Source organism: Tenebrio molitor, chromosome 4 (genome assembly GCF_963966145.1).
Source record: "Tenebrio molitor chromosome 4, icTenMoli1.1, whole genome shotgun sequence".
Taxonomy (NCBI): domain Eukaryota; kingdom Metazoa; phylum Arthropoda; class Insecta; order Coleoptera; family Tenebrionidae; genus Tenebrio; species Tenebrio molitor.
The window spans coordinates 215,260-237,769 of NC_091049.1; the positions used below are offsets into that span (position 1 = coordinate 215,260).

General features: G+C 41.3%; 3 protein-coding genes across 10 annotated transcripts in view; 2 read left to right on the top strand and 1 right to left on the bottom strand.

Moving 5' to 3' along the window:
• The first annotated feature begins 1,366 nt into the window (after positions 1-1,366).
• LOC138129265 (GDNF-inducible zinc finger protein 1-like) lies at positions 1,367-6,592 on the top strand. 3 transcript variants are annotated; one of them, XM_069045566.1, is made up of 6 exons: positions 1,367-1,558; positions 1,746-1,863; positions 1,917-2,350; positions 3,175-4,053; positions 5,735-6,352; positions 6,412-6,592. In XM_069045566.1, exons 2-6 carry the CDS (start codon positions 1,759-1,761, stop codon positions 6,518-6,520), a joined length of 2,145 nt encoding a protein of 714 aa, XP_068901667.1. In that variant the 5' UTR covers positions 1,367-1,558; positions 1,746-1,758; the 3' UTR covers positions 6,521-6,592. The 3 variants fall into 3 exon arrangements, with proteins under 3 accessions (XP_068901667.1, XP_068901668.1, XP_068901669.1); XM_069045567.1 differs by having other exon boundaries at positions 1,367-1,549; XM_069045568.1 differs by lacking the exon at positions 1,367-1,558 and having other exon boundaries at positions 1,565-1,863; positions 3,175-3,260; positions 3,336-4,053.
• A 646-nt stretch (positions 6,593-7,238) lies between these two features.
• Pi4KIIIalpha (phosphatidylinositol 4-kinase III alpha) lies at positions 7,239-16,223 on the bottom strand. Of its 3 annotated transcripts, XM_069045558.1 has the most exons (16): positions 16,019-16,223; positions 15,689-15,902; positions 14,798-15,634; positions 13,824-13,988; positions 13,700-13,746; positions 13,550-13,553; positions 13,007-13,258; positions 12,470-12,953; positions 12,265-12,413; positions 10,433-12,212; positions 9,922-10,375; positions 9,374-9,868; positions 8,541-9,029; positions 8,309-8,485; positions 7,625-8,031; positions 7,239-7,569 (listed from the first exon to the last, which is right to left on the bottom strand). In XM_069045558.1, the coding sequence occupies exons 1-16, from the start codon at positions 16,106-16,108 to the stop codon at positions 7,344-7,346; spliced, it is 6,270 nt and encodes a 2,089-aa protein (XP_068901659.1). In that variant the 5' UTR covers positions 16,109-16,223; the 3' UTR covers positions 7,239-7,343. The 3 variants fall into 3 exon arrangements, with proteins under 3 accessions (XP_068901659.1, XP_068901657.1, XP_068901658.1); XM_069045556.1 differs by lacking the exons at positions 13,550-13,553; positions 13,700-13,746 and having other exon boundaries at positions 13,007-13,276; XM_069045557.1 differs by lacking the exons at positions 13,550-13,553; positions 13,700-13,746 and having other exon boundaries at positions 16,019-16,222.
• A 1,992-nt stretch (positions 16,224-18,215) lies between these two features.
• Lgr4 (Leucine-rich repeat-containing G protein-coupled receptor 4) overlaps positions 18,216-22,510 on the top strand; it is a 75,794-nt gene continuing 71,499 nt past the window's right edge. For 3 of the 4 annotated variants that reach the window (XM_069045559.1, XM_069045560.1, XM_069045565.1), the window contains exons 1-2: positions 19,215-19,243; positions 19,436-19,577. In XM_069045559.1, the coding sequence (XP_068901660.1) occupies positions 19,223-19,243; positions 19,436-19,577 (163 nt within the window). In that variant the 5' untranslated portion in view covers positions 19,215-19,222. Of the gene's footprint in view, positions 18,403-19,214; positions 19,244-19,435; positions 19,578-22,510 lie in introns of those variants that run through there. The other variant, XM_069045561.1, reaches the window with a different exon arrangement.

Below are 22,510 nucleotides of genomic sequence, written 5' to 3' on the forward strand. Positions count from 1 at the left end.
AAAAATAACGGAGATATGATGCCGGAACTACAGTGTGTATCAAAACGACTGCACCAACTACTTGTGTTACAGATATTGAAAAATGGATTAATTAGACATAAGTTCCTTTTTTTTGTTTTGTTAGGACCGTGGTAGTTTTCACTTATGCGAAACAAGGGCAAATGTCCATTAGTCACACTTGCTGACAGATCTAAGACAGCCCTCTGCGTTTCCCATGGGTGTTAGAAACAGTTGACATATGTTTTATGGTTAGTGTGTAAATTTGCTGGGACTGACATGACCGTTGTGGTTTTTTGCGGGTGCATGTGGTTTGTGCATTTGGTGTGGGCGTTGGGTGAGTGAGGTGATAGATGGATGCCAGATGTAAGAAAGGGGATGTATAAATGCGATTTTAGTTAGTTTTTAGACACTCTTGTTTTGACCTAAGATCTGGTAACTTGTACTGATTTCCAAGAGTCCTTAATATAGTGAATTATTAAGAGGTCTGAGTTTGTTTTTTGAATCCTGACAAATTGAGTGTTTGATTGTAACACTTGTAATCGTATAAAGTAGTGAGAGGAACGTCAAAAAAAATAATACAAATGTTCTCCTGATGCTTTTTTGTTTTTTCTTATATTTCGAAATTTTGATTTTTTTTGTTGACATATACAAGCACATGATTAATTGACTAAGATTTATTCAAAAATCGTGTAACAAAAATTTTAAATTTCGGTTTTTAAAAAGGCAAACGGACTAAAAGAAAACTAATTTAATTAGTGAATGTTATTGCAATTGAACGAATACTCCGTCTAATGTACCTAATTGGAACAAAAACAATTTTTTTTCAACATTTTTGATTAAAATTTTCTAAATTTAACACGCTGTAACTTTTAATTGAAGCTGGGAAAAAAAAATTCCAATTTTTTTATATTCTTCTCCCTGTATTCTGTACAACTGCTAATAGTTGGTGCGTTCGTTTTGAATCACCTGTATACATTAAAAAACCCATAAGAGCGGTAGGGTGAGGACTCCTCTTAACTTGAACCGTGCCTGGCGAGAATGCATTTAACACATAGCCAAAGTACTGGCACATCGCGCCGCTGCGTGATCAGAAAGCAGGTTCAAACGTGCAAAATAATAGTTCTTTTCGATATAAGGACGCTGTCACATCATTTTTCAGGTCAGGTAAAGTCGGCGTTTTTATTTTCAATATTTAAAATTCGCGCCTAAACAGTTATGGGTGGAACGTGCTTAGGCTATGTGCTAAATGCATTCTCGCCCGTGTGCCTGTACCTGAACCTACACAACAGAAAATTTACTTTGGATTGGAACCACATTTTCATTTCAACGGTTAGAGGGCGCTTTCAGAACCAACTGGATAAATTGCAATTTTCGGTTCTTTCCTCTTCTAATAAATTAAGATGTTCTAAAAAATACATCACAGGATCTCATTGCTACCCGACGGATCATCATGTTATATAAAACCCGACAAATTTCCAAAACAAGTTTTATTCAGTTTCAATCGGTAACGCCATTTTGTTTTCATACCGACAGTGATTTAGACCGCAAGGTAAGTTCGGTAAGTGTATTCATTTTATTACCGATTGTACACAAATTGAAATTTGAGTAATTGCTACAATTCAAAACCTTTTTGAGAATTTGAAACCAACAAAACATGAACACTTCAACCAGAAAAAGGTTATTCGTGTACATTTCCTTAAAAAAATGACACTTCTTTGGTTACTTGATAAGAATTTTATTAACAGCAACTTTTGAAAAATGTCTGAAAGTGACCTGAAACTGGACGAAAGTGAAATCCACTACGTCTACGAGGACCAAGAATACATTCTAGACCAAGATGACATCAACCCAGAATTGAGAGATGTGAGTTGTTTTATGATTAAAAAGTTTCGATAACAGTAGGTATTGGGTTGCAGCTGCTTTGTAGCAACAAGTCGAGAGCCATTTTAGTTGATGGACAATATATAGTTACTGATAACCAAACAATACTCTTACAAGAAGGTGACACTAGTCTCACTCAATATTACATAAATGATACCAATGAAGGATTCGTGGTTGATGGAGAGGATGCATGTGTGAACAATTTGTTTCAAAACAGTGAGTGTGTGCAGTTGGTAGAAGAAGATACAAATAGTGTCCAACAAATCATTTATTACACAAATGATGAACCAGATGCTGAAGAATTCACTCCTGTGCATGAACTTGCTGAAGCAGATGTAGCAGGCATTCAAGATGAAGATGGTAATATTTATCCATTTAAACGGATCAAGTTGGAGGGACAAATGTTGAATTTTGATGAATTTGTTGAAAAACAAGAAAATTTAGTTGATCAACAAACTAATGAACAAAGGTAAATATCACTTATCAGTTTATTGCATTGTTGCTAGAGGTAAATGAAATTAATATACAGCAGTGAAATGAATCACCCTTAGCTACTAAATGGTGAAAACATTTCACCTTGTGCGATATAAATATTAAAAATCGTGATCACCGATAACGGCGTTATTCAAAAATCAAATCAATATTTTTTTTGTTTTCAAAATATGTATGTAAATAAAATTTTATTTCTAGAAAAAGCATTGCGTAAGTTGTAATTGCCGATTAAATGTTGAGGTTTTTTTTAATACATATGTACAAACTTCTTTATCTGTTTCATCTCATAACTTTCATTCTACTCTGCTTTTTTAAATTAAATTTTAAAAACAAAACCACCGATTTACGTATGTAAATATTATTTTTGCATGTCGTAATGAAAATGACACTTTTTTACACACAAAATCGTAGTGAAAGTAGCACTTTTTTACACGAAAAATCGTAGTGAAAGTTGTACTTTTTTGCATCATTTTATTCCATTTCCTTGGAGATGATTGTCAAAGCATACCAATTTTTTTTTTTGTAATTTTTCATACATTCTTTTGAACCAAATTTCTCAACTTACATCGATACGCAAAAAAATAGTGTGTACAACATGTTGTGAAAGTCCCCTTTTTCACATTTTTGCTTGATTAACTCGGGCTGCGCTCTCGTTAATCAATCTGCAAATTCGTGAAAAAAGTATGACTTTCATAACTAGTTGTACAAATAACTATTAATTTTCTTGTGATAGACTGTGTACATTAGGTACAACTTTTATTGTTTATACTGTTTTCTGAAACAAAGTAATATTCTGAACAGCTTGGAGTATACCATAATGGAAGATGAAAATACTTATCAAACTGAATCTTGCAACTCTGAAGATGTAACAACTGAATCAAGTGACGGTAAGGTTGAAAAAAATTGTACTGAAAATGAGACAATTGATCTATCCAAAATAACTGGACGCAACTTAATAACAGGTCAGACTGTAACTCTGCATAGTTACATGGAAAAGCTAAAAAGACGACTTAAAACATCCCACAGTACGAATCTGCGAAATAGATCACCTAAGAAAGTGTACAACGATGAATTAAGGAAACCAGAACTGAGCGATTTATTAGACAAAAAGATCTCAATAGGAAAAACGCGAAGTGGTAAAAAAATTATAGGAAAAATCATACACGTTGAGAGAAAGACAGATCTGAAAAGGAATCAGCAAGAGGAAGAAAAAAATGTTGTCGTGAATGATCGTCTTCCTCAGTGCGACGACGTAGAAGACACTTACGTGCATGAAAAGAACCAAGTTGAAGAAAATGAAGAAGAGGTTCCGATCGAGGCTGTGAAAATCGAAGATCCAGCTAGAATCTTGGTAAAGAAATGTTCAGTGTCAAAGGAAAGTTTTGAGCAAATTTCCAAAACACTAGGAGGTATAATGGAGATGGAGTCAGTTAGGAAGAAATTAGAAAACAAAAATATTGTTGTTAAATTAGTCGAAAGGAGATATTCCAGTGAAAATGACACGTTTATCAAGACTACGTCATATAGTTACGGTTATATGGAAAGGGATGTAGGTCAGATTGTCGACGATGAGGTTGTGGAGAAGTGGAAATTTGTTCTGGATCAGGATACTCAAGACGTGTTGTTAGGAGACCACTTCAGTATTGACAGCGGGAATGATAAACTGGAGAGAAAGTCAACGTGAGTATTTTTATGTTTATTCATAATTTTAATTTAAAATTGAAACACAACTAATTATTAATTATCCATAATAGAAAGTTATATAACAACTATAAAATGGACTTAAAAAAATTATTTCACAATAGTGGAATATCCACTGGAACGTTGGGTGTTGGAACACGCATAATACCGCTACTTTACATAACCTAAAATTATGAATACATATAATGTATACTGGGTGTAGAATGGATTTTGGTACATAGGCACTTTACGTATAATAGTAAAAATCCTCGGATATTGGTTCCCCTAATTATTTTCCAACAAAACCTTAAATACAAAAGTTGTAGAGTAAAAAAAAATGTACCTAAATTCATTTCTGATTATTTTCTAACACCTTCTGGTTCTGTTAGACCAGAAAAATTAAATATTAAGCATGTATTGATTAAATAGTAGGGAGTTATCCCCAAGTCCACACTAAAGTTGGGTAAAACCCGCTAAATTCTTTATCGTAACAATAAAATCATAACGGCACACGATATTTCCAACAAAATAACGTATGAATTTAAGGTAGCGTTCAATCCAGCGAACTTATTAAAATATAATGAGAAGTCGTTGATTAAATATGTAGTTGCAATTACGTGCTGTGTCATTTTTTGACGTTTTAAAATGATTTCGTGGTAAAGTTCTGTGAGTTTGCGTCATGCTAGGTTTTTAAAAATCGAAACAAGAGCGGTTACGTTTTTCAGCGGATGATGATTTAACCCTTCTTCGAGAGGTGGTTGCTCATAAATCCATACGAAGAATATACTCGCTACAAAATTGTTCACCAGAATATGTGCAGCTCAAAAGCAGACAAAAAGGAATTGATTTAAGAGAACTCGCTGTAAACTCATGTTTGTAGATTACAATAATTTTAATTTCGAGTAAAATAATAATAAAAGAGATTAATCTCAAACGTGTTTTCAGTAGTATCTATTGTTGATAGTTTTTATTAGTTAATAATGTCTGGGTAAAACACACTTTGAAAATATTAATTTTCTTATGTCACCGAAGTAGCGTCAGTTATACCAACAAACTGCGATAACTTCCAAATTGGCTCAACGCTAAATTTCAAATATCGTTTAGGTCACATGACTTTTATCCTAATAGTAAAAAATAATAAAAAGTCAACTTCGTAAAATGGTATTACTCCGGATTGTCTTTTAGAGACATGCAAGCAACATTTTTCTTGCATTCTATCCGGAGCGACCAGTTCCAAGTTTGATATGTCAAATTATCCTACATTGTTATCTTTGGTTGTCCTTTCGGTTACACTTCACAGTAATTGCCATTTTGACAAATTCGTCAATTATTTTTTCCATTATTTGTGTACTTTAAAAATTTTAATACTGACTCAATAAAAAAATGTCCCTCTAGATTTTTTGAGAAACAGTAATTTTTAAATTCGTTCCACTCGCGTTTTAAACTGGCCCACTCATGCCAAAAAAAGCCCAATTTACACACGAACGAGTTGAATACAACGTTTTTTTTTGTTCGAAGAGCCCCTTAAAGGGTCCAAATCGCTTAAAATCTTTAAAATCAGCTCGACGTTTCGTTTTGAAAAGTTGGGACATTTATCAAAATCCGTTCACACAGGAGAAAATTCTCAAATGCTGACAACCTACCGTTGTTTTACTAAGTATTTTTGTTTCGTCAATTGCAGAAAATTCACGATCACCACGAGCCTAACAATCCTAATATCGTACGGAAAGGGCGGCAACAAGACGATTCGCGTAAACCTAAATCCCGCCCCCGGCAACTTATGCATCATCTGCGCTCAATACTTCAAAACCAACCTCCAGCTCCGCCAACACATGAATGCCGTCCACAATACGTACGGCAACAACACCATCTGCGAGGTCTGCGACAAATCCTGCGATGACCTCCAGAAGCTCCAAGAGCATCGCAACATCCACGTCGAAGAAGGCAAACTCTTCCTCTGTTCGGAGTGCAACAAATGTTTCACTTCACAGAACAAACTCCAAAAGCACTTGCCCAGCCACGACGTCTATCTGAGGCCTTTGGAGTGTTCCGTGTGCGAGGTTCGGTGCGCCAGCGAGTGGGCTCTGAAGAGACATCTTCTGACGCACACCGGAATAAAGCCGTTCTCGTGTGATATTTGTAGCAAACAGTTCCTGACGCAGTACGACGTGAATTTTCATAAGAAAATCCATTTTCCGGATAAACATTTCGCTTGTAACGTTTGCATGAGGACTTTTTCCAGGCACTCAAACTTGTTGAGACACACCGAGATACATAAGGGTACGGGGGCTCTGTATAAGTAAGCGTCTGGTTTATTTTTGCTAGCGAGTGGTCGCCGTAACAGAAGATTTGTTTTAGGTGTGATATTTGTTATTGTTCTTATAATTATATCTCTTCTTTGACAAGGCATATGGTTCAAAATCATATAGATGCGGGGGATTTTCGAAAAGAAGATGAAAAAGAATGAAATGTAAATAGTTCCGATTGTTTTACTAATGAATTGTAGAAAATACAGTCAATAAAAATATTTTTTGGAAAAGTTCAAGTTTAGTCATTTAACATCAAAATAAAAACCATTAGTCGCCCCATCGAGCAACTAATTTCCAACGATGAAGTTGAACAACTGTCCAAAGAGCCCCCGCAAAAAACAAAAATTAAGGGAAACATAACCTCAAAACCGAAGTCTGACTTCAGGATTTCATATTCCAGCAATGTACCGCACCAAGGACACCGCAAAGGGCCTTCCCTTTAACACGGAAGACCTCGGGATGCGCCTGTTGCAGAAAATGGACTTTCCCACGATGAAATTCTCCTTGTGCTTACTTCATGGGCTACGAAGATCCCAAGGACGTACAAGGTGAACCGGGGACCGCTGACAGAGGCGAGTGAAGTTTCTCCCGCAATGCGATGATCGCGCATTTTTTACCGTTGGTAATTGTAGCAATTGGGCCACCGAAAACAACCTGGACTGTAAATATGTAAATGGAAATTCTGACCCGAGAGGAAAACAGTAAATGATCAAATAATAACGATAAAACTGATCGGTTTAAGTCACATCGGGGTGATGGTGCCCGACGTGGGCGAAGCCTGCAAACGCTTCGAAACATTGGGAGTGAATTTCATCAAGTTTATCACCGACTCGGACGACTGCTGGATCGAGATCTTTTCAAAAACAAGATGGCCCGCAACTTCTAACATCTTTATTAACATTCAATAAAACACTCACAATGATCACAGTGATATTTTCTCTAACACCTAGACAGACATCCACTTAAGCCCATAGACAATTATTAGTAAGGAATTTGATTCTGATAATACTGGATCATGTCGTAGGTCCTCGTCCTGAAATTCAAGAAACTGTTGCGGATAATCTGCAGCATGTACGTCGCCGCCTCCTTGTCGGTGGCCCCCGTGTGGAATCTCCCTCTCAACAGTTTGATCGTCTGGCCCCTGAAACACGGCAGTCCCGTGTCTAGCATGAGCGACACCAGAGAAATGATCGCTTCCTGGTAGGGTCTGAAACGACTCTTTTTTGACCGACACCTCCGTCTCGCATCGACCACCCCCTTACCTGACGGCGAGGTACGCCTGGACGCACAGGTCTGAGAACCACTTGAAAGGCGGTGCTTCCATCTTGCCCCCCATGATCATCACCATCTCGTCCGTCAGCTTGATGTCGGGTTCGAAGCCCAGGTTGCCGCCCGGGGACGACTCGAACATGAACCCGAAGTCGATGTGGATAATGTGGCCGTCCGTGTCCAGCATTATGTTGCCGTTGTGTCTGTCCTTGATCTGCAACAGGAAACCCACCACGCTGTACGCGGCCATCGAGACGATAAAGTTCCTGCGGGCGTTCTGGAACTCCTTGGTGCTCTCGTCGCCGTATTTCTTTAGGAAGTACTCGTAGAGACCGATGTCGGTTTGGCGCCCCAGTTGGTCGCGCGACTTTGCGTTCGGCACGCACTCGATAACGCCACACTGCGAAAAACAAATTAAAATTTATCTGGATTTAGAAGGATTTTTCGAAAAAATGGTAAATAGAAAAGTAATTTGTTTTGATGAGTTCTATCACCGGTTAAATTTTCTGAACGTATTTCAATAACATACTGTAGAATAAACCTTCCTTCGTTCACCACCACCGCATAGCAACCACGTGCAAACCACATGAATGAGCGCAGAAGCTGAATGCAGCTTCAATTCTTTTATTTCGCCGTTTTCAGTTCCCTTTACTCTCTCCCCTGCCCTCTGTACTCACCCCCGGAGCCGTGGCCACCACCCTGTACGGGAACAAGTACAACTCCAAGCCCACCGTCTGGAATATATTCTTGAATATCCCGATCACTTGGAGTGCTAGCATGTCCTGTCTGACGTCATCTCCCACTTTAAATATGGCCGCTTGCCACATCTCCGGTCCGAAACTCTGCTCGTGATTCTGAAAGTGTACGAATCTTTTAAAAATCATCGCACACAAATTTCCCTCCGCCAACCTCATTGACGGAAACCGCCATCGCGATGTTCTCCAGTTCATTGATGCCGCACCTGGCGACCTTGAACCTGGCCAAGTAGGGTGCCTTGGCGGCGCTCTGCATGGGCACGCCGCTGTTGTAGTCGATGTCGAGAACCATGGCTTCGGGGTTGCTCGGCAAGTAGCAGCCAGGTTGGACCTTGATCTTTCTGAGGGCGGCGAGACAGGCTTGTCTGCGTTCGGTGCCCTTCGGATAGGGACGGATCTCGCCCGAGATGTTGGTTATCTTACCGAAGAAGTCGAACTCGCGCTCGTAGAATTGCTTGGCGGGGCCGGAGAGCTCGGCGAGGATGCTGTTGCAGAGGCCGTCGAGGACGTCGTACAGGACGACGTCCTTGTGTTGCATGTCCTCGTCCAGGTACATGTTCGTCTTCATGTTCCAGATCAGCTGGTGGGCCACGATTTGGGACTTTTTCGCGATGTACTTGATGAACTCGGTGACGTAGCCCATCTGGGATTAAAGTTGCACACAATATGCAATCGTGACAAGATTATTAAATCGTGACAATTGAACGAAAAAAATAAAAAAATGGTATATGCGCTTTACCTTCGCACGAGGCCATGCCATGCCATGTACAGTTCAAGCATAAAAGTTGACTACGCCATGACATTCGTTAAGATTTAAAAATTATCGAGTGCAACGCAAAAAAGGTGCAAAAAGTGTTTGGTTTTCATTCCTAATATTCTTACACGTATATACGAGTATGTAAAACCCTTACTGTCACAACACGTTCGACATTTCGAACGCACAATTTCACCCCAACCGAAACAAAACCAAACCCAACGGAAACCTACCGTGTCGTGCCTCAACGCTTGCACCAGCTGGGGAATGTAGAACAACACGGCGTCCGCCGGATACGAGCACAACACCCTCACCGCGTACTGCGCGGTGATGGGATGCGGCGGAAACTGTCTGCTGAAATAGGAGAGCGCCGTGATCGGCGAGATCCTCGCCCACGTCAGCATGTGAACCAACTTGGTGCTGTCACTAAGGATGGTGTCCGTCGTGGCCAGGTACTGGAGGGCTTCGGGAACGTGCGACACGCACACCGGATTCTGCTGAACCTGGTGGCGAATCTCGCTCATGATCGCCTCGTTGACCTTGAAGCGGGCCGGCAAGTACGTCGCCAGAACCGGCGAGATGTCCCACGCCAGCCTCGTGTAGTCCTGCCACTGCTTCTCCGTGATGTTTTTCGCCCTCCAGGTGGCGATGTTATCCTCGCCGGGGATAAGTAGCTCCTGGCGAGACGTGGGGTTGTGCCACACCACCAGAAATTCGATTTCGACCGCCTGCAACGCGATACCTTAAATTTGTACCATTCGATGGTGCGAGACACACTCACGAGAAGGTCCAGGATGAGATTCCTCTTCTTCAGGTAGCACTTGACGAAGTTGTCCGCCATAGGGACCCTCTTCGACTTGGCCGACCTCTTGCTCAGAGTCGCGGTGCTACTGGAGAGCGGCACCGTGTTTATCCAGCCGGTGGTGGGTCTGTTGAACTCTCCCGGCTTGGTCAATTCGTTGTTCTGCACCATCGTCATGGGCGACGTGGGACCCAGATCTAGGTCCCCCACATCGCTGGCTTTCAAGTATTTCTTGTCGGAATGCAGCGTCTGCCAGAATCTGACCAGCGTGGTGATGTCCTCGCGCAGTTCTCTGGGAAATTGTGACGGACATGTCACCGGTTTGCAGAAATAATCCAGGCAGCTGCAGTAGATCCTCTCTCGCAGGACGTTCTTGGCGAGGCTCTTCGGAAGGATGTCGCCTTGCAAAAGCGACAGACCGCAAGTCAGCAACCTGAAGAAGTTTTATTTTTAAACGATTTAATTCTTCCTCTGGTGCGTCACAACTCACTTGAACCGGACTCCGATCGCCGACACCGATCTGGTCTGACACGGCGGCTCCGCCCCCACGCACATCGCCAAAGACCTGTGAATCAAACTGGCCAACATCTCCACCTTCTCGTAGCTGCTGTACTTGACGGTTTCGACGAGTTCGCAAATGAACTGGACCCAGATCCCGTGGGGCTTGACGAAGGGCGGATCTGGCTCTAGGCGCGCCCCTTCGCAAGCCGCCAGAGGGCCGGTCATGGGCTGGGACGCCGAGAACAGCCCCAGCTTCTTCTGCACGGTGCAGTTCCACGAGGAGACCATCTCCTGGAGGAATCGTATCTCGAGCTCGGGCTTGGAGGTGATGAGCCACTGCCAGCACTCCACCGCGCTGCGCATCGCTTCCGCCGTGAACAGCTCCACCTGCGACCACGCTATGCAGTGGAGGAGGCTGCGGTTGAGCTCCGTCGTCGAGATCAGGAGCGCCGTCGCTTGCCAGAGGGCGTCACGGTGATCGGCGTCGGAACGCTCCTTGCAGGCGGTCCACACCCTCTTCAGGATGAAGTCGACGAGGGCGCGTTTGCCTTCGGGGCCGTACACGGCGGACATCCCGATCACCTCGCCGATGTACTTGGATCTCATCGCCGACGTCGACATCAGCTTCGACGAGTCGCTCTTGACGCACTTGGGGCGCTTCTCCAGAGTGCTGATGCTCAACGGGGCGCTGTACAGGTTCAACGGACCAAACTGGAGGATCGACTCGAGCGCCATCGATAGACCGGTGTGGTGCCACATCCCTGAACTGGGGATCTGGTTGATGTACTCCTGGATGTGCGAACGCGTCCACTGCGGGGCCCACTTCATCGCTTCCTTGATGATGCGCTCCGAGTTGGCGGCGAAGTCTTTCACTATGGCCTCTCTGGCCTCCAGAGTGTCCATCAGCTGTATCGAGTACGGAGTCTGCGGAATTCTCAAGGTGGGAGTCTCTTGGTTGGGATCGAGCTGAAGTGAGTACGACAACACCTGGAGGATGTCGAGCATCGTCCACAACACCCTCCGACTCCACAACAAGTGCGGAAACCTGTCCACCAGACTCGCCAAGAACTTGTCGGACACCCTCCTGATCTGCTTGTGGGGGTCATTAAAGTTCACCAGCAAGAACTGGGCGTGTCCTTCGAGTTCCGCCTCTCTGGCCTCGTTCTTCGGCTTGTTCTTCATCACCTCGAGGAACTTTTCGAAGACGCGCTCGCTCACCGACGACACGCACACCCACATCCCCGACTTGTCCTTCTGCAAAGCGGTGTCGCTCAAGTACTCGGTGATGATGGTGACGAGACTCGGTTCCGCCGAGTTCTGAATTCGCAGGGTCTCCACCCAGTACACGCTCAGTAAGAACGTGCACTGGGCGAAGGTGAGCTTGTTGACGTACGCCGTCACGTCCGTCGGGTGTCTCAGCAGCTCCAAGATTTGGTTCTTCAGCTCTTGGAGCTCATTGAAGGAGACGCTGTCGTTCCTGACGGCGCTGGTGTATTGCAACTCGCGCATCTCTGATCGACTCGACGTCGGCGACACCAGAGCTGGAGACTTTACGGCGATCTCTTTCACGCCTTCGTACCACTCCTTCGGCCAGAGCCCCGAGTCGGAAGCGGTAAACCCCATGATCACGCAGTACAACCAGAAATCCCGGAACAACTTGTGGATGCGAGGCTTGGGGTTCTTGATCGGGGGGAGCCTTCTCAGCAGGACGGCGATCACGGGGATGAGTACCCCCAGGTTGCCGGCAGAGCTCGAGGCCTTCAGCGCGCCTTTAAATATTCCGATCACCAACAGAAAAAAAAATCTCGCTGATAGATATACCGGGTGATTTTTCGCTGGCTCGTTTTCCTTCGAGACCGAGCTGGACGAATAGTTCCAGCAGGCGACCCAACAATTCGTTCATCTGCGTTTCACTCTGTATGTTGGCGGCGATGTTGGCGAGGGCGTTGATCACGGGACGTGACACGTGTCTGCAATTAACAAATGAAACAAAACGTCACTTGTCACTATCAACTCCACTCTATACCGGTACTGAGCCTTCTCGTTCGTGGGGTTCCCGTAGGCGGCGTTGCTGCTCTCCACCGTGATCATGGTGAACATCTTCATGACCACCTCGTAAACGTGGCTCTCGCACTGCGCTATGATCATGCACCCCAACTGATCGACGATCAGCGTGTCCAGAGCAGAGGGAACTCTGCAGAATCTCTGTTGGAAAAACTGCAGAATGGTGTCGGTGGTCTTGGGCGTCCCCTTCATGGACACGGCCACGTGACCCAACATGATCACGATGTTGGTCGAGATCAGCGTCGATTCGCTGTCGCTCTTCTCCGCCGTGAACAATCGATTGGAGACGGACGCCACCAGGGCTCTGACGCAGTCCGGATCTGTGGAGTGCGCTGCCTCCAACGCGTAGCACAGGTTCTCGATGGCGGCGTCACGGAGCTTCTCGAAGGCCGACTGGGTCGGCGATGTCGTCTTCGTCGTTTCGGCTTTGAGTCCGTTCACGTGTGCTAAACAACGAACGGTTAGTCCTGAGGAAGTTTGCGTTGGCGAACTTGCGCACCTATTACTTTGAGATTCTCCTTGTTACCCTTTTCGTTGGCTTGTCGGTGGAGTTTGGACAGGATGGGGGAGGGAGTGATGAGGAAGTCGCGCAAGCAATAGATCGAAGTGGAAGCTATGTTGGGGAACTTCTTGGCTAGCGCCCCCAGACCCTCGAGACACACCATCAGGAGGGGCATGTGCGCCAGGACTAGTTTGTAGCCGTGGTTGGAGTTGATTTTCTCGGTGAGGCGACCGCACAGACTGTCGGCACCTACGAAACCATCGACTTCTTCAGACAGACGAAGAAATCAAAGACGGGGATTTATTAGTATTATGGAAAACGTTAAAACACTTTGAAGCTTTGGTCTCTTTGTAAGGGAGAATGCCAAAAACTTGAGGAAAACAATTCTAAACTAAATTCTTCAATCTTGACTACATCCGAGACATCAAAAAGCATCTTTAAATCTCTCAGTACAATTCAACATTCACCCGCCAGAGCAAACAGTTAACGTCTTCCTGTTGTAGTCAAGTTGAGGACAATTTAACCTCCATAAGGACCAACTCTTCTATTCTGACTTAAAACTAGTCTAGTAAGTAACGACTTGAGATCGTTGCGTTTGTCCCAATGAAGATTAAAATTTGGAACACACAACGCATTAAAAAAATTTTAATAAACAAAGAAAACGGGGGTAAACGATTTGTCACCTAAAACCCGCATTAAAAACCGTAGCAATGTCGGCAAGTTATACTCTTTATCGACTGGAAAAAATAATTCATAGTTATAGTGACGGTACTTGATGGAAGATCGATCGGAGTCGAATTCTCTTTTGTATTACCTGTTTCGTCTCCTATGGCCCAGACTAGCAAATCAACGCAAGCGGCGTTAGCCATCACGTTTACTTTGAATTTGTTAACTAGGGCGAAGTTGCTTTCGCGATCTTCTCTTTCGCTGGCGTCATGATTGCGGCTTTGCAATTCCGTCTGGCCGTTCAAATACAATCCTGAAATGACGCAAACAATTAATTCCTACAAAAAAACAAGGTTTTTTTTAAATGTTTTCCCATCTCATTTACTACATTCTTATCGTTGCCTTCCGGTTTTGTTTCAATCACCCCATTTACGAGTCCAGCCGTCATAATCTCTTTTTCTCGCAGATAGAGTTGACATTTCTTTGTATTGCTTTTACCTCTTTTTGTGTTATAATAGTTATTTACATTACATATGCGGTAAGCTACATTTTACAGCGCGAGGTTTTTAGATTAACAAAAACCGAGTGATGTAAAATGCCTACCGCATTAGTAATGTATTCATCTTTTTGGCCGACGACCATTAAGTACTTGTTTGTTATAACCAATAATTTTGCAAAACCTGTCAAAGATTGACATTTAATTAATGAAATGGCAGAAAGTTATCTATTATATCGATAACTGACACGCTTACAATTTACACCACAAGATAGCGCCATCAGACTTTAGAAGAAAACAATTAATTTCTGTTCGTTTTTGAAAACTGAGCGGATTAATGGTAGCGGTATCTTGTCTTAGCATAAATGGACGATACGTTAAACCTTTTTGGGAGGTTCCAGAAAGCTTAAAATTTTCTTGTTATTTTACACACTCCGTGCGGTAAAATGACAGATAGTTTGATTAGTGTGTAAAAATCAAGATACCGTAGGTGTTCAAAATGTGTAAACATGTCATTTAAAGTTGAGAAGCATACTTTACTACACTGTGTTGACAACCAGCACTGCCAACCTGACTGACTCACAGCCTACTACACCCGGCCTAACGCTTTTTAACACATTTTATACCTTTAACGAACTCCTGAACGTCCTTTGTGAATGGAATGGGAAGGCTCTTTTGTGGCTGAAGCAACTCTCTCATCAAAGTCACCATCACGAGATTGATAATCTCGGAATACGTCTTGTACGGAAAAATTTGTATTTTTCCTGTGGAATAAACCTCGAGAGACTGCTCGTCAAGAAAACTCAACATGTCTTTGGTCAACAACTTCTTGGCCAACGACAGAATCGTCTGCAAGTGTTGCAACTGGAAAATAATTTGCGGTTTCTTGTCGTTCGGATCGTTGACCCTCAAGTGCGGAAACTGATTGAAACTGGAACCGAACTTGGCAAAAAAATAGGTGGAGGGGTCGTAACTGCCCAAACTTTGGTTGATGAGAGAGCCGCGCTTCAACGACGCCGAACTGTAGGCGACGTCCGTGGTCTCGTAACCCTGCGTCAGCGCCAAGATGTCGACTGTCGCGGTCAAATTCCCTGACAAGCTTCTAGGAATGATGGAGCGAAAGCTGCTAAAGCTCCTCTTGTAGGCGTTCTGATCTGTGCTGATCGCCTGCGTTATGGGAGGTTCAGGTTTGGGGAACAATCGACAAATAAGGGGCCGCTCTGTGGTGCAAAACCTTCCTATAGCCCTTGACAAACCGATCAGAACTGGGATCGTAGTCTTGCAAAGAAAAAATTTGACGGCGGTGTTGCAGTTTTCGCGCGCTTTCAAAATCGCGTTGGTCAATTTTACCAAACACTCCACCTGAGTCTCGATTATCTCTTCTCTGGAAGTCTCGCATTTTACGGCGATGTCGCACAATAGAGTGTGCAGACAAAAACTGAATTTCTCACCCACCGGAATTCCTTCAACACAGATGTGAATCACAAATCCTAAAATACACGTACTATTCAACTCACTGTCTGTAGGATGCAGTCTGATCTCGTCAGACCACGTCGCTTTTCCTAGTGCTTTGGCTAATTTGAGTAAATACGGCAAGATCTTGTCTTTGTGTTGGAGGTCTGATTCGAGGAAGTAGATCCCCAGAGCGATGACAGCATCTTGTTGGCGGTTGTTGACCGAGAGGACCCCGTTGCTCGTCTCGGTGGGACACAGCGAGTAAAGCGTTTTCACCTGGAACACGAACCGATTAAACAACGGAGGCTAAAGTTCAAGGTAACAATTAAAAATTAACAGGACATGTCGATCACAGCTCAAGCAAATTCTTAAACAATTTTCAGCTCAATTACCTTATCCCATGGTGTGTTTTTGATAGAGGCTAAAGATCTGGCTAGATGCTGAACGGTCTTGTGGAAAAATAGTTTATCGTCCCTGGCCATTACGATTTAACCTCAAAACTAAACGTCACAGAACACTAAACGTCAAACTTTGTTATGACACAATTGGTCATAAAATGGTAATGGTGGACGGGTCGTCCAGGCCACCGAACGATTAGTCGGATTGGTCGAAATCAATGCGTTTGGTCGCGGCAAGGAGTATATTGTAGAATATTATACCGGGACATTTTTTTAACATTGAACATAGCCCATAATTATTCCCTATGTTCAGTTTTAAAAAACACAGATCAATGCATGTATGTAATCAAGTAACCAAGGTAACGAAAATAAGCACTTGACAGTTTAACAAAATGGTCAAGTTGTTTGAAGAAGAAATACACATAATGCAGTTATTCTATGCCAATCAGAGCATTAGAAATGTGCGTAACATTTCCAATGCAACACATGATAGACCAATTCCATCAATCGGAACAATTTTTAACATTATTTCAAAATCTCTGGTGTTCGGTATATTTGGTTGCATAACAACTCACAATGCATTGATCTGTGTTTTTTAAAATTGAACATAGGGAATAAGTATGGACTATGTTCAGAGTTAAAAAAATGTCCCGGTATACTCCTTGAGTCGCGGTTGCGGGCGAAGCTTGTCTTAAAAAAAAAAAAGATTTTTTCGCAAAATTTAGACCTTCGTAATTAAAATACTCGTGGGTTAACCCGTCATCATGTGTACAGTATTGCCATGAGAACTCCATTTCAGAAATTAAAAACATATAGTAAATTTAGTAACCTTTTTCTTGTGGACACACCTTTTTACCGCGAATTTGGGCTTTTAAAAAGTTAGGTTATGGGTTACGTCATTTGTTTTTACAAGCTAGTTCGTCATTACAAAAATGAATTTACTATAAACAAATTAATAAAATAACAGATTTATAATAAGTATGTACAGGGTGATTTACGAGGAATAATGAGCCCGACGGAATAGAAAATGCAACCCACAATACATTGCAACAAAAAGCCGGACATCGAAGCGGTAAATGTCCGGGTTTTTCTCCTGATGAATTGCGGGTTGCATTTTCTATTCCGTCGGGCTCATTATTCCTCGTAAATCACCCTGTATAAACAATAGTAGTTTATTTAACGAGTTCGTGTGTAAATTGGGCTCTTTATGGCATGAGTAGCCCCAAAGACCCACGAGTGCCATAAGGAGCCCAATTTACACACGAACGAGTTGAATACAACGTGTTTTTGTTCGACAAGCCCCTTAAAGGTTCCAAATCGCTTAAAATCTTTAAAATTAGCTTGACGTTGCATTTTGACAAGTTGTGACGTTTATCAAAATCCGTTCACACAGGAGAAAATTCACAAATTCTGACAGTGTCGAACAAAAAACATATTTATCTACTTTGCGTTATAGATGGGCTCATTATTATATCGAAAACAGTTTAATAATGAATCATATTATTAAACTGTTTTTGGTAAGTTTTAGCTTTTGTTATATTGGCAACACCAGCCGTTTGACGTCAGGCACCAAGGCAACGAGTGAAGCTACGAAGTAAATTTAGTAAATATAACAAATTATAACCTGAAATTTTTGTGAAAAATATCTGTTACCAACCCGCGCGGAAGTCCCTAGTCTAATATGAAAACTTGGGCACTTGAAATTTCAGGATTTAGTAAAACAAAGTAGATAAAATAGTATACTACACTCATTTAATAAGACGTATTATCACATTCGTTCCATTCTTGCTACACTCGTCGTGCTTTAAACACACTCATGTGGAAATCAAGCGTCTTATTAAACTCGTATAATAATATAGGTACTATTTTATGTTTGAACGTTTCGTCGTTGGCACGAATACACGACTTTTGTCGTTATTATGTAAATAAAATGTTCTTTCTGTTCATTGGGAAAGCGGTTTTTAAGCCTTCCCGTTTATGTAGCTTTGCTCTTCTCCTATCAGTTAATAATCAACCAACTACTCTTCACCGGCTTGAGATGAAAACAAACAGAAACAAACAAACATTCGACCGAGAACGGACAAAAAGTCAATCCTGACAGTAAACAATCACACAAATCATTAGGAAAAGTCGGAGCAAAACGCGCAGTTTTGGTCCGCAAAGACACGATTATCCTGAAAGCGCGCTTCTGAACTTTCAGTAAGCATCCCGACGTCGCATTAAACGCGTCGTTTCGGCCAACAGTGTCCGGGTGCGCGTCGGTTGCGATCATCGTCAAAGAACATAAGACTAAAGAAGAATACTCCCAATAAATAAACAATAAAAAAGAGACGATAATCTGTGAGAGCGGAAGTTGTGGGGTTGAAACTATAAATTCGGTAAGTTACGGTTTGTTGTGGAAATTGTAAAAGAAACAATCAATTCGTGATTCTCACGGTGTTGTGAAATTGGCACCGAGACAGTGGTAAAAAAGAAAAATTGAGTGTTGGAATAATAATCAGAATTTCAATTTTCGGACAGTAAAACAAATCTTTCGCCACTCCACTTCTGTTTGTTTGAATTTCGATTTAAACACAGAAAATGTGTTTTATGTTTCTTTTTTCTAATTACAGAATTACATAACTCCGGTTTCTCGCGCGATCAATTTCAATCGATTTCAAAAACTGCGACTCGTGTGAACGTCCATTTTGCAATGTTTGCCAACTGGTGCACCCCTCAATTATTGACATCATCAAAGCTGCGAAAGTGTTCGCACCCGACGATTTTTCAATAAACACCTTTGTTCCCGCCACCAATTAAACACTCGTGTATAACTGGTTGCGCGATTACGCAAATATTTACTCAAATTGTTGTCCATTAACACCTGTTCGTTAGGTCATCACTAGTAATAATTTTTTTCTTCACCTTGGTGTTAAATCCAGTTCTTGGAAACTGCCAACCGGAACGACGCTCCTGTCGGGAGGCGTCCCCATCGATCTGGTGCCGCTTCCGATGGACGGAAACGGCCTAACCGCCGCAAAAAAAAACATTTCTCTTTGGAAAATACGAGCGTCCTTCGTTTTTATCGCGTCGAAATCAATCGGTGTGGCAAATTGATCGTCAAGGGACGTGCTAAAAGATTACAGCAATAAAATTTACATTCGTATAAAAGCGCAGATAATTGTTGTGCACATATTTGTGTTGGATTTGGTCGTGTTTATGTCGGGATCTCTTCTCGATGTACGACATTCCGGGCGATTCGGTGTTTATAAATCGGCTGTTGGCGCGCCCTTAAAAAAATCCAAATGATCTGTTTGTTCAGACGGTTCGCCATTAAACACAATTAGCAAATTCATAAACACGGGGAGCGATTGATCGATTTATTTGCGGCAGCTAAAGGCCGATTCACGACGGTGGCACGTTTTGTTGCAGGTCGGCCGAGAGAAGTCGCCGAAGAATGTGAGATCAACAAGGTGGAAGTTGTTAAGAGACGAACAAACGAGCGCGAAGATGACGCAACTGTATCTTGTTCTTGGTGTTTTTTTTGTTAATCTACCGCATCGGCTTGTCACAGGTGAGTCTTCGATGGTATTGTGATAACGATAATTTGGTAATATTTATGAGGCAGATAACAGAATCTGATGGATTTTTCCGCTAGGGATTCGTTAATGCAGAAATTTGAAATTTGAGTCTGTCAAATTTTACATTATTTTCCATTTAAACAGATTACGTGATTTTATCGTTTTGTTGATGTCCGAGACAAACCAAATCGATAAGAAAATTGTTGAGCGGCAAATCGTAAACTATATTTTCTATTTGAAGATGCGACACTGCTGCTTCGTTTACTAAATAGCCGCTTTTGTTAAACTGTACAATTTCAAAACGAGTTTGGACATTATTGTTATCAGTTTTGAGCTAGAAAATGGAACTGAATACATTTGATTAAAATAGAAAAATATGGTGATTTTTTTCAATCATAGGTAAAATAATTACGACTGTGACAAAAACCGAATGAACAGATTTAGCTGTTTAAAATATAAATTACTTTGTATTTGTGTCTGAATTGTACTTTGTAAATATGTACTGTGCAGCTCTCCATTCATCCAAAATACCTGCAATCAGTATTAACAATACTTATGACAATTTTTATTAATACGTAATTTTACAATTTATCAAAATAACTAATTTCAGAATCTACTCTTCAGTTACCTACGTATAATAAATAATACAGGGTGATTCTAAAATAAGTTTGGAGAAAATACCCGGTAATTGGTGATGATGATAAGAAGTCATAGACAAAAAAATTTTCTTATAAAAGTTTTTTCGTTTTCGAGATACAAATGATTGAAAATTTGGTCAAAATTCCTAGTACGCTGCTGAGTTAAAGGTGATTACCTGATTATCTTGGTAGTTTAGCAACAATATACTCAAAGGTGCCCGTCAGTCACAAACGTAACCTTACTCCTCTCGATCATTTCCATAGAAACATTTACAAAGCAGTGTGCTTGCACCTACGACTTTATTGTGGAGTTGCTGGAACCATGGTTGCTAATGAAATTAACAAATTCGGACAAATTTTCCTTATTCGTAGGCGTTGAAAATACAAGGATATAGGGTAATTTCCATCCTTTGATTTCACCTCCAAAAGTCATTTACGCAGAATCCTTTTGTGTCAAAGGATACTCCACATTTTTTTACAAACTTATTTCAGAATCACCCTGTATAAAGAGAAAATAATGTTACTTGTATGTCCATATTTATTTAACGAGTTCCTGTGTAAATTGCGCTTTTTTGGCATGAGTGGGCCAGTTTTAAGGGCCCACTCATGCCACAAAAAGCCCAATTTACACACGAACGAGTTGAATACAACATTTTTTTGTTCGACGAGCCCCTTAATCCCTTAAAGGCTCCAAATCGCTTAAAATATTTAAAATTAGCTTGACGTTTCGTTTTGACAAGTTGTGACATTTATCAAAATCCGTTCACACAGGAAAAAATTCTCAAATTCTGACGATTAAGTTTGCAACCAAACGGTATGAAGTTAAATTACATACCTATGTACACTGATCACCAAAAAAAAATGTGAAATATAAAATTTGATCATGTAAATCAGATTATTAATTGCCAGCTTATGTCAGTTTTATTCGTGTCAAACCAAGTCTAATTAACTATTTTGATTATTCATTTCGGTGACAATGTCAGATAATTCTAACCTCTTTAAAAAAAAACCAAATTAAACAGATTAAAATACATACAAAAACAAATTTTTGTGTACGTCAATTTCCCATTTTTTTTGGTGGCAAGTTTACGAGTAAATAACATTTCTTGTAATATCATTACTATCAAGTAACGATAAAATTTATTATAAAAAATGAACGTAGGTAAGTAAAATTATCATAAAATCCATCTTCCTTTAATTTTACTACAAGTCGCGACATTATTATTATTATTATTACTGTCCGGATCTAGCCCCCTTGTTTACTATTTATTTCTAAAATTAAACGAACACAGAAAGCATAAACAATCCCATGAGGCTTCACAAGCGTCATTAATGTGACAGAAAAAATTTACACAAAAACTAATCAGTATTTAAAATTGTTTTGCGGTTTAATTGGATCAACGTTTGGTCAATAAAATCTTGGACAAAAAGTTGGAATGACATAAATTTATACCCGAAAACGAACGTTTCAGTATTATTATTAAAAAAAAATTTGTTTCACAGTCTAGGACTGGTTTACAAATCTCTGAGGGGCATGATGACCAAACTCAATAGACCGGGACCAATGGCTTAACGTGACTCCCGAAATACGAGATAGAATATAGCCTTTTTTTTAAATGTCGTCCTGGGTCGGAATTGAACCCGCGACCCTCGCGTCCCTGAGCCGAAACGGACTCCCTTAGACTATATTCATTCATTATTATTTTTATTACAAATATTTCATTTGGTTGCAGTTGGCTGTGATTTATATGTATTTATGTATTTGACATTTAATAATTCACACTTGTGTAAATCGTTTATCACTTTTCAAAGTGCAAATCGCAGTCTTTTGCGAAACTATTTTCTGCATGACGTTATGCACCAGCCCCTTGTTTTTAGGCAATCAATTAATCACATCAAATTTTTTTACTAGTACGGGTTCACATATGGTAGGTGACATGGTGGCAACACTGCGACGTTGGAACATTTTTATATAGGCTTTGCCATTTCTATTCAAACAACTCTGCAGCACACTCCTTCCAACACCTACTGTTCGCAAAAACGCGAGTAAAGTAAAATCGTTATAGATGTGAATTGTCATTGTCAAAGTTTTAAAAAATTCAGTAACTGTACTGCTAAAAAATGCAAAAAAATATTTACTGTTTTGCTGAGACTGTACGTATACGTCAGATGCTAAAAGTGTGGTTATACTCCAGAAAATGGAAAACATATTTATCTACTACGTTTCCATGAGGAACCGAAAGCGATTTGAAAACGGTATTGGTATTGAATACGATATATAAACGCCG

What these genes read in the sequence shown, in the direction of transcription:
- LOC138129265 (XM_069045566.1), top strand. Translation starts at nt 1,759, where the DNA reads ATGTCTGAAAGTGACCTGAAACTGGACGAAAGTGAAATCCACTACGTC. An exon ending in TCAACCCAGAATTGAGAGAT is followed by an intron (nt 1,864 to 1,916) that starts GTGAGTTGTTTT and finishes ATTGGGTTGCAG; the next exon opens with CTGCTTTGTAGCAACAAGTC. An exon ending in GGTACGGGGGCTCTGTATAA is followed by an intron (nt 6,353 to 6,411) that starts GTAAGCGTCTGG and finishes GATTTGTTTTAG; the next exon opens with GTGTGATATTTGTTATTGTT.
- Pi4KIIIalpha (XM_069045558.1), bottom strand. Translation starts at nt 16,108, where the DNA reads ATGGCCAGGGACGATAAACTATTTTTCCACAAGACCGTTCAGCATCTA. An exon ending in CAGACTGCATCCTACAGACA is followed by an intron (nt 15,635 to 15,688) that starts GTGAGTTGAATA and finishes TCTGTGTTGAAG; the next exon opens with GAATTCCGGTGGGTGAGAAA. An exon ending in AGCCAGCGAAAAATCACCCG is followed by an intron (nt 12,213 to 12,264) that starts GTATATCTATCA and finishes GAATATTTAAAG; the next exon opens with GCGCGCTGAAGGCCTCGAGC.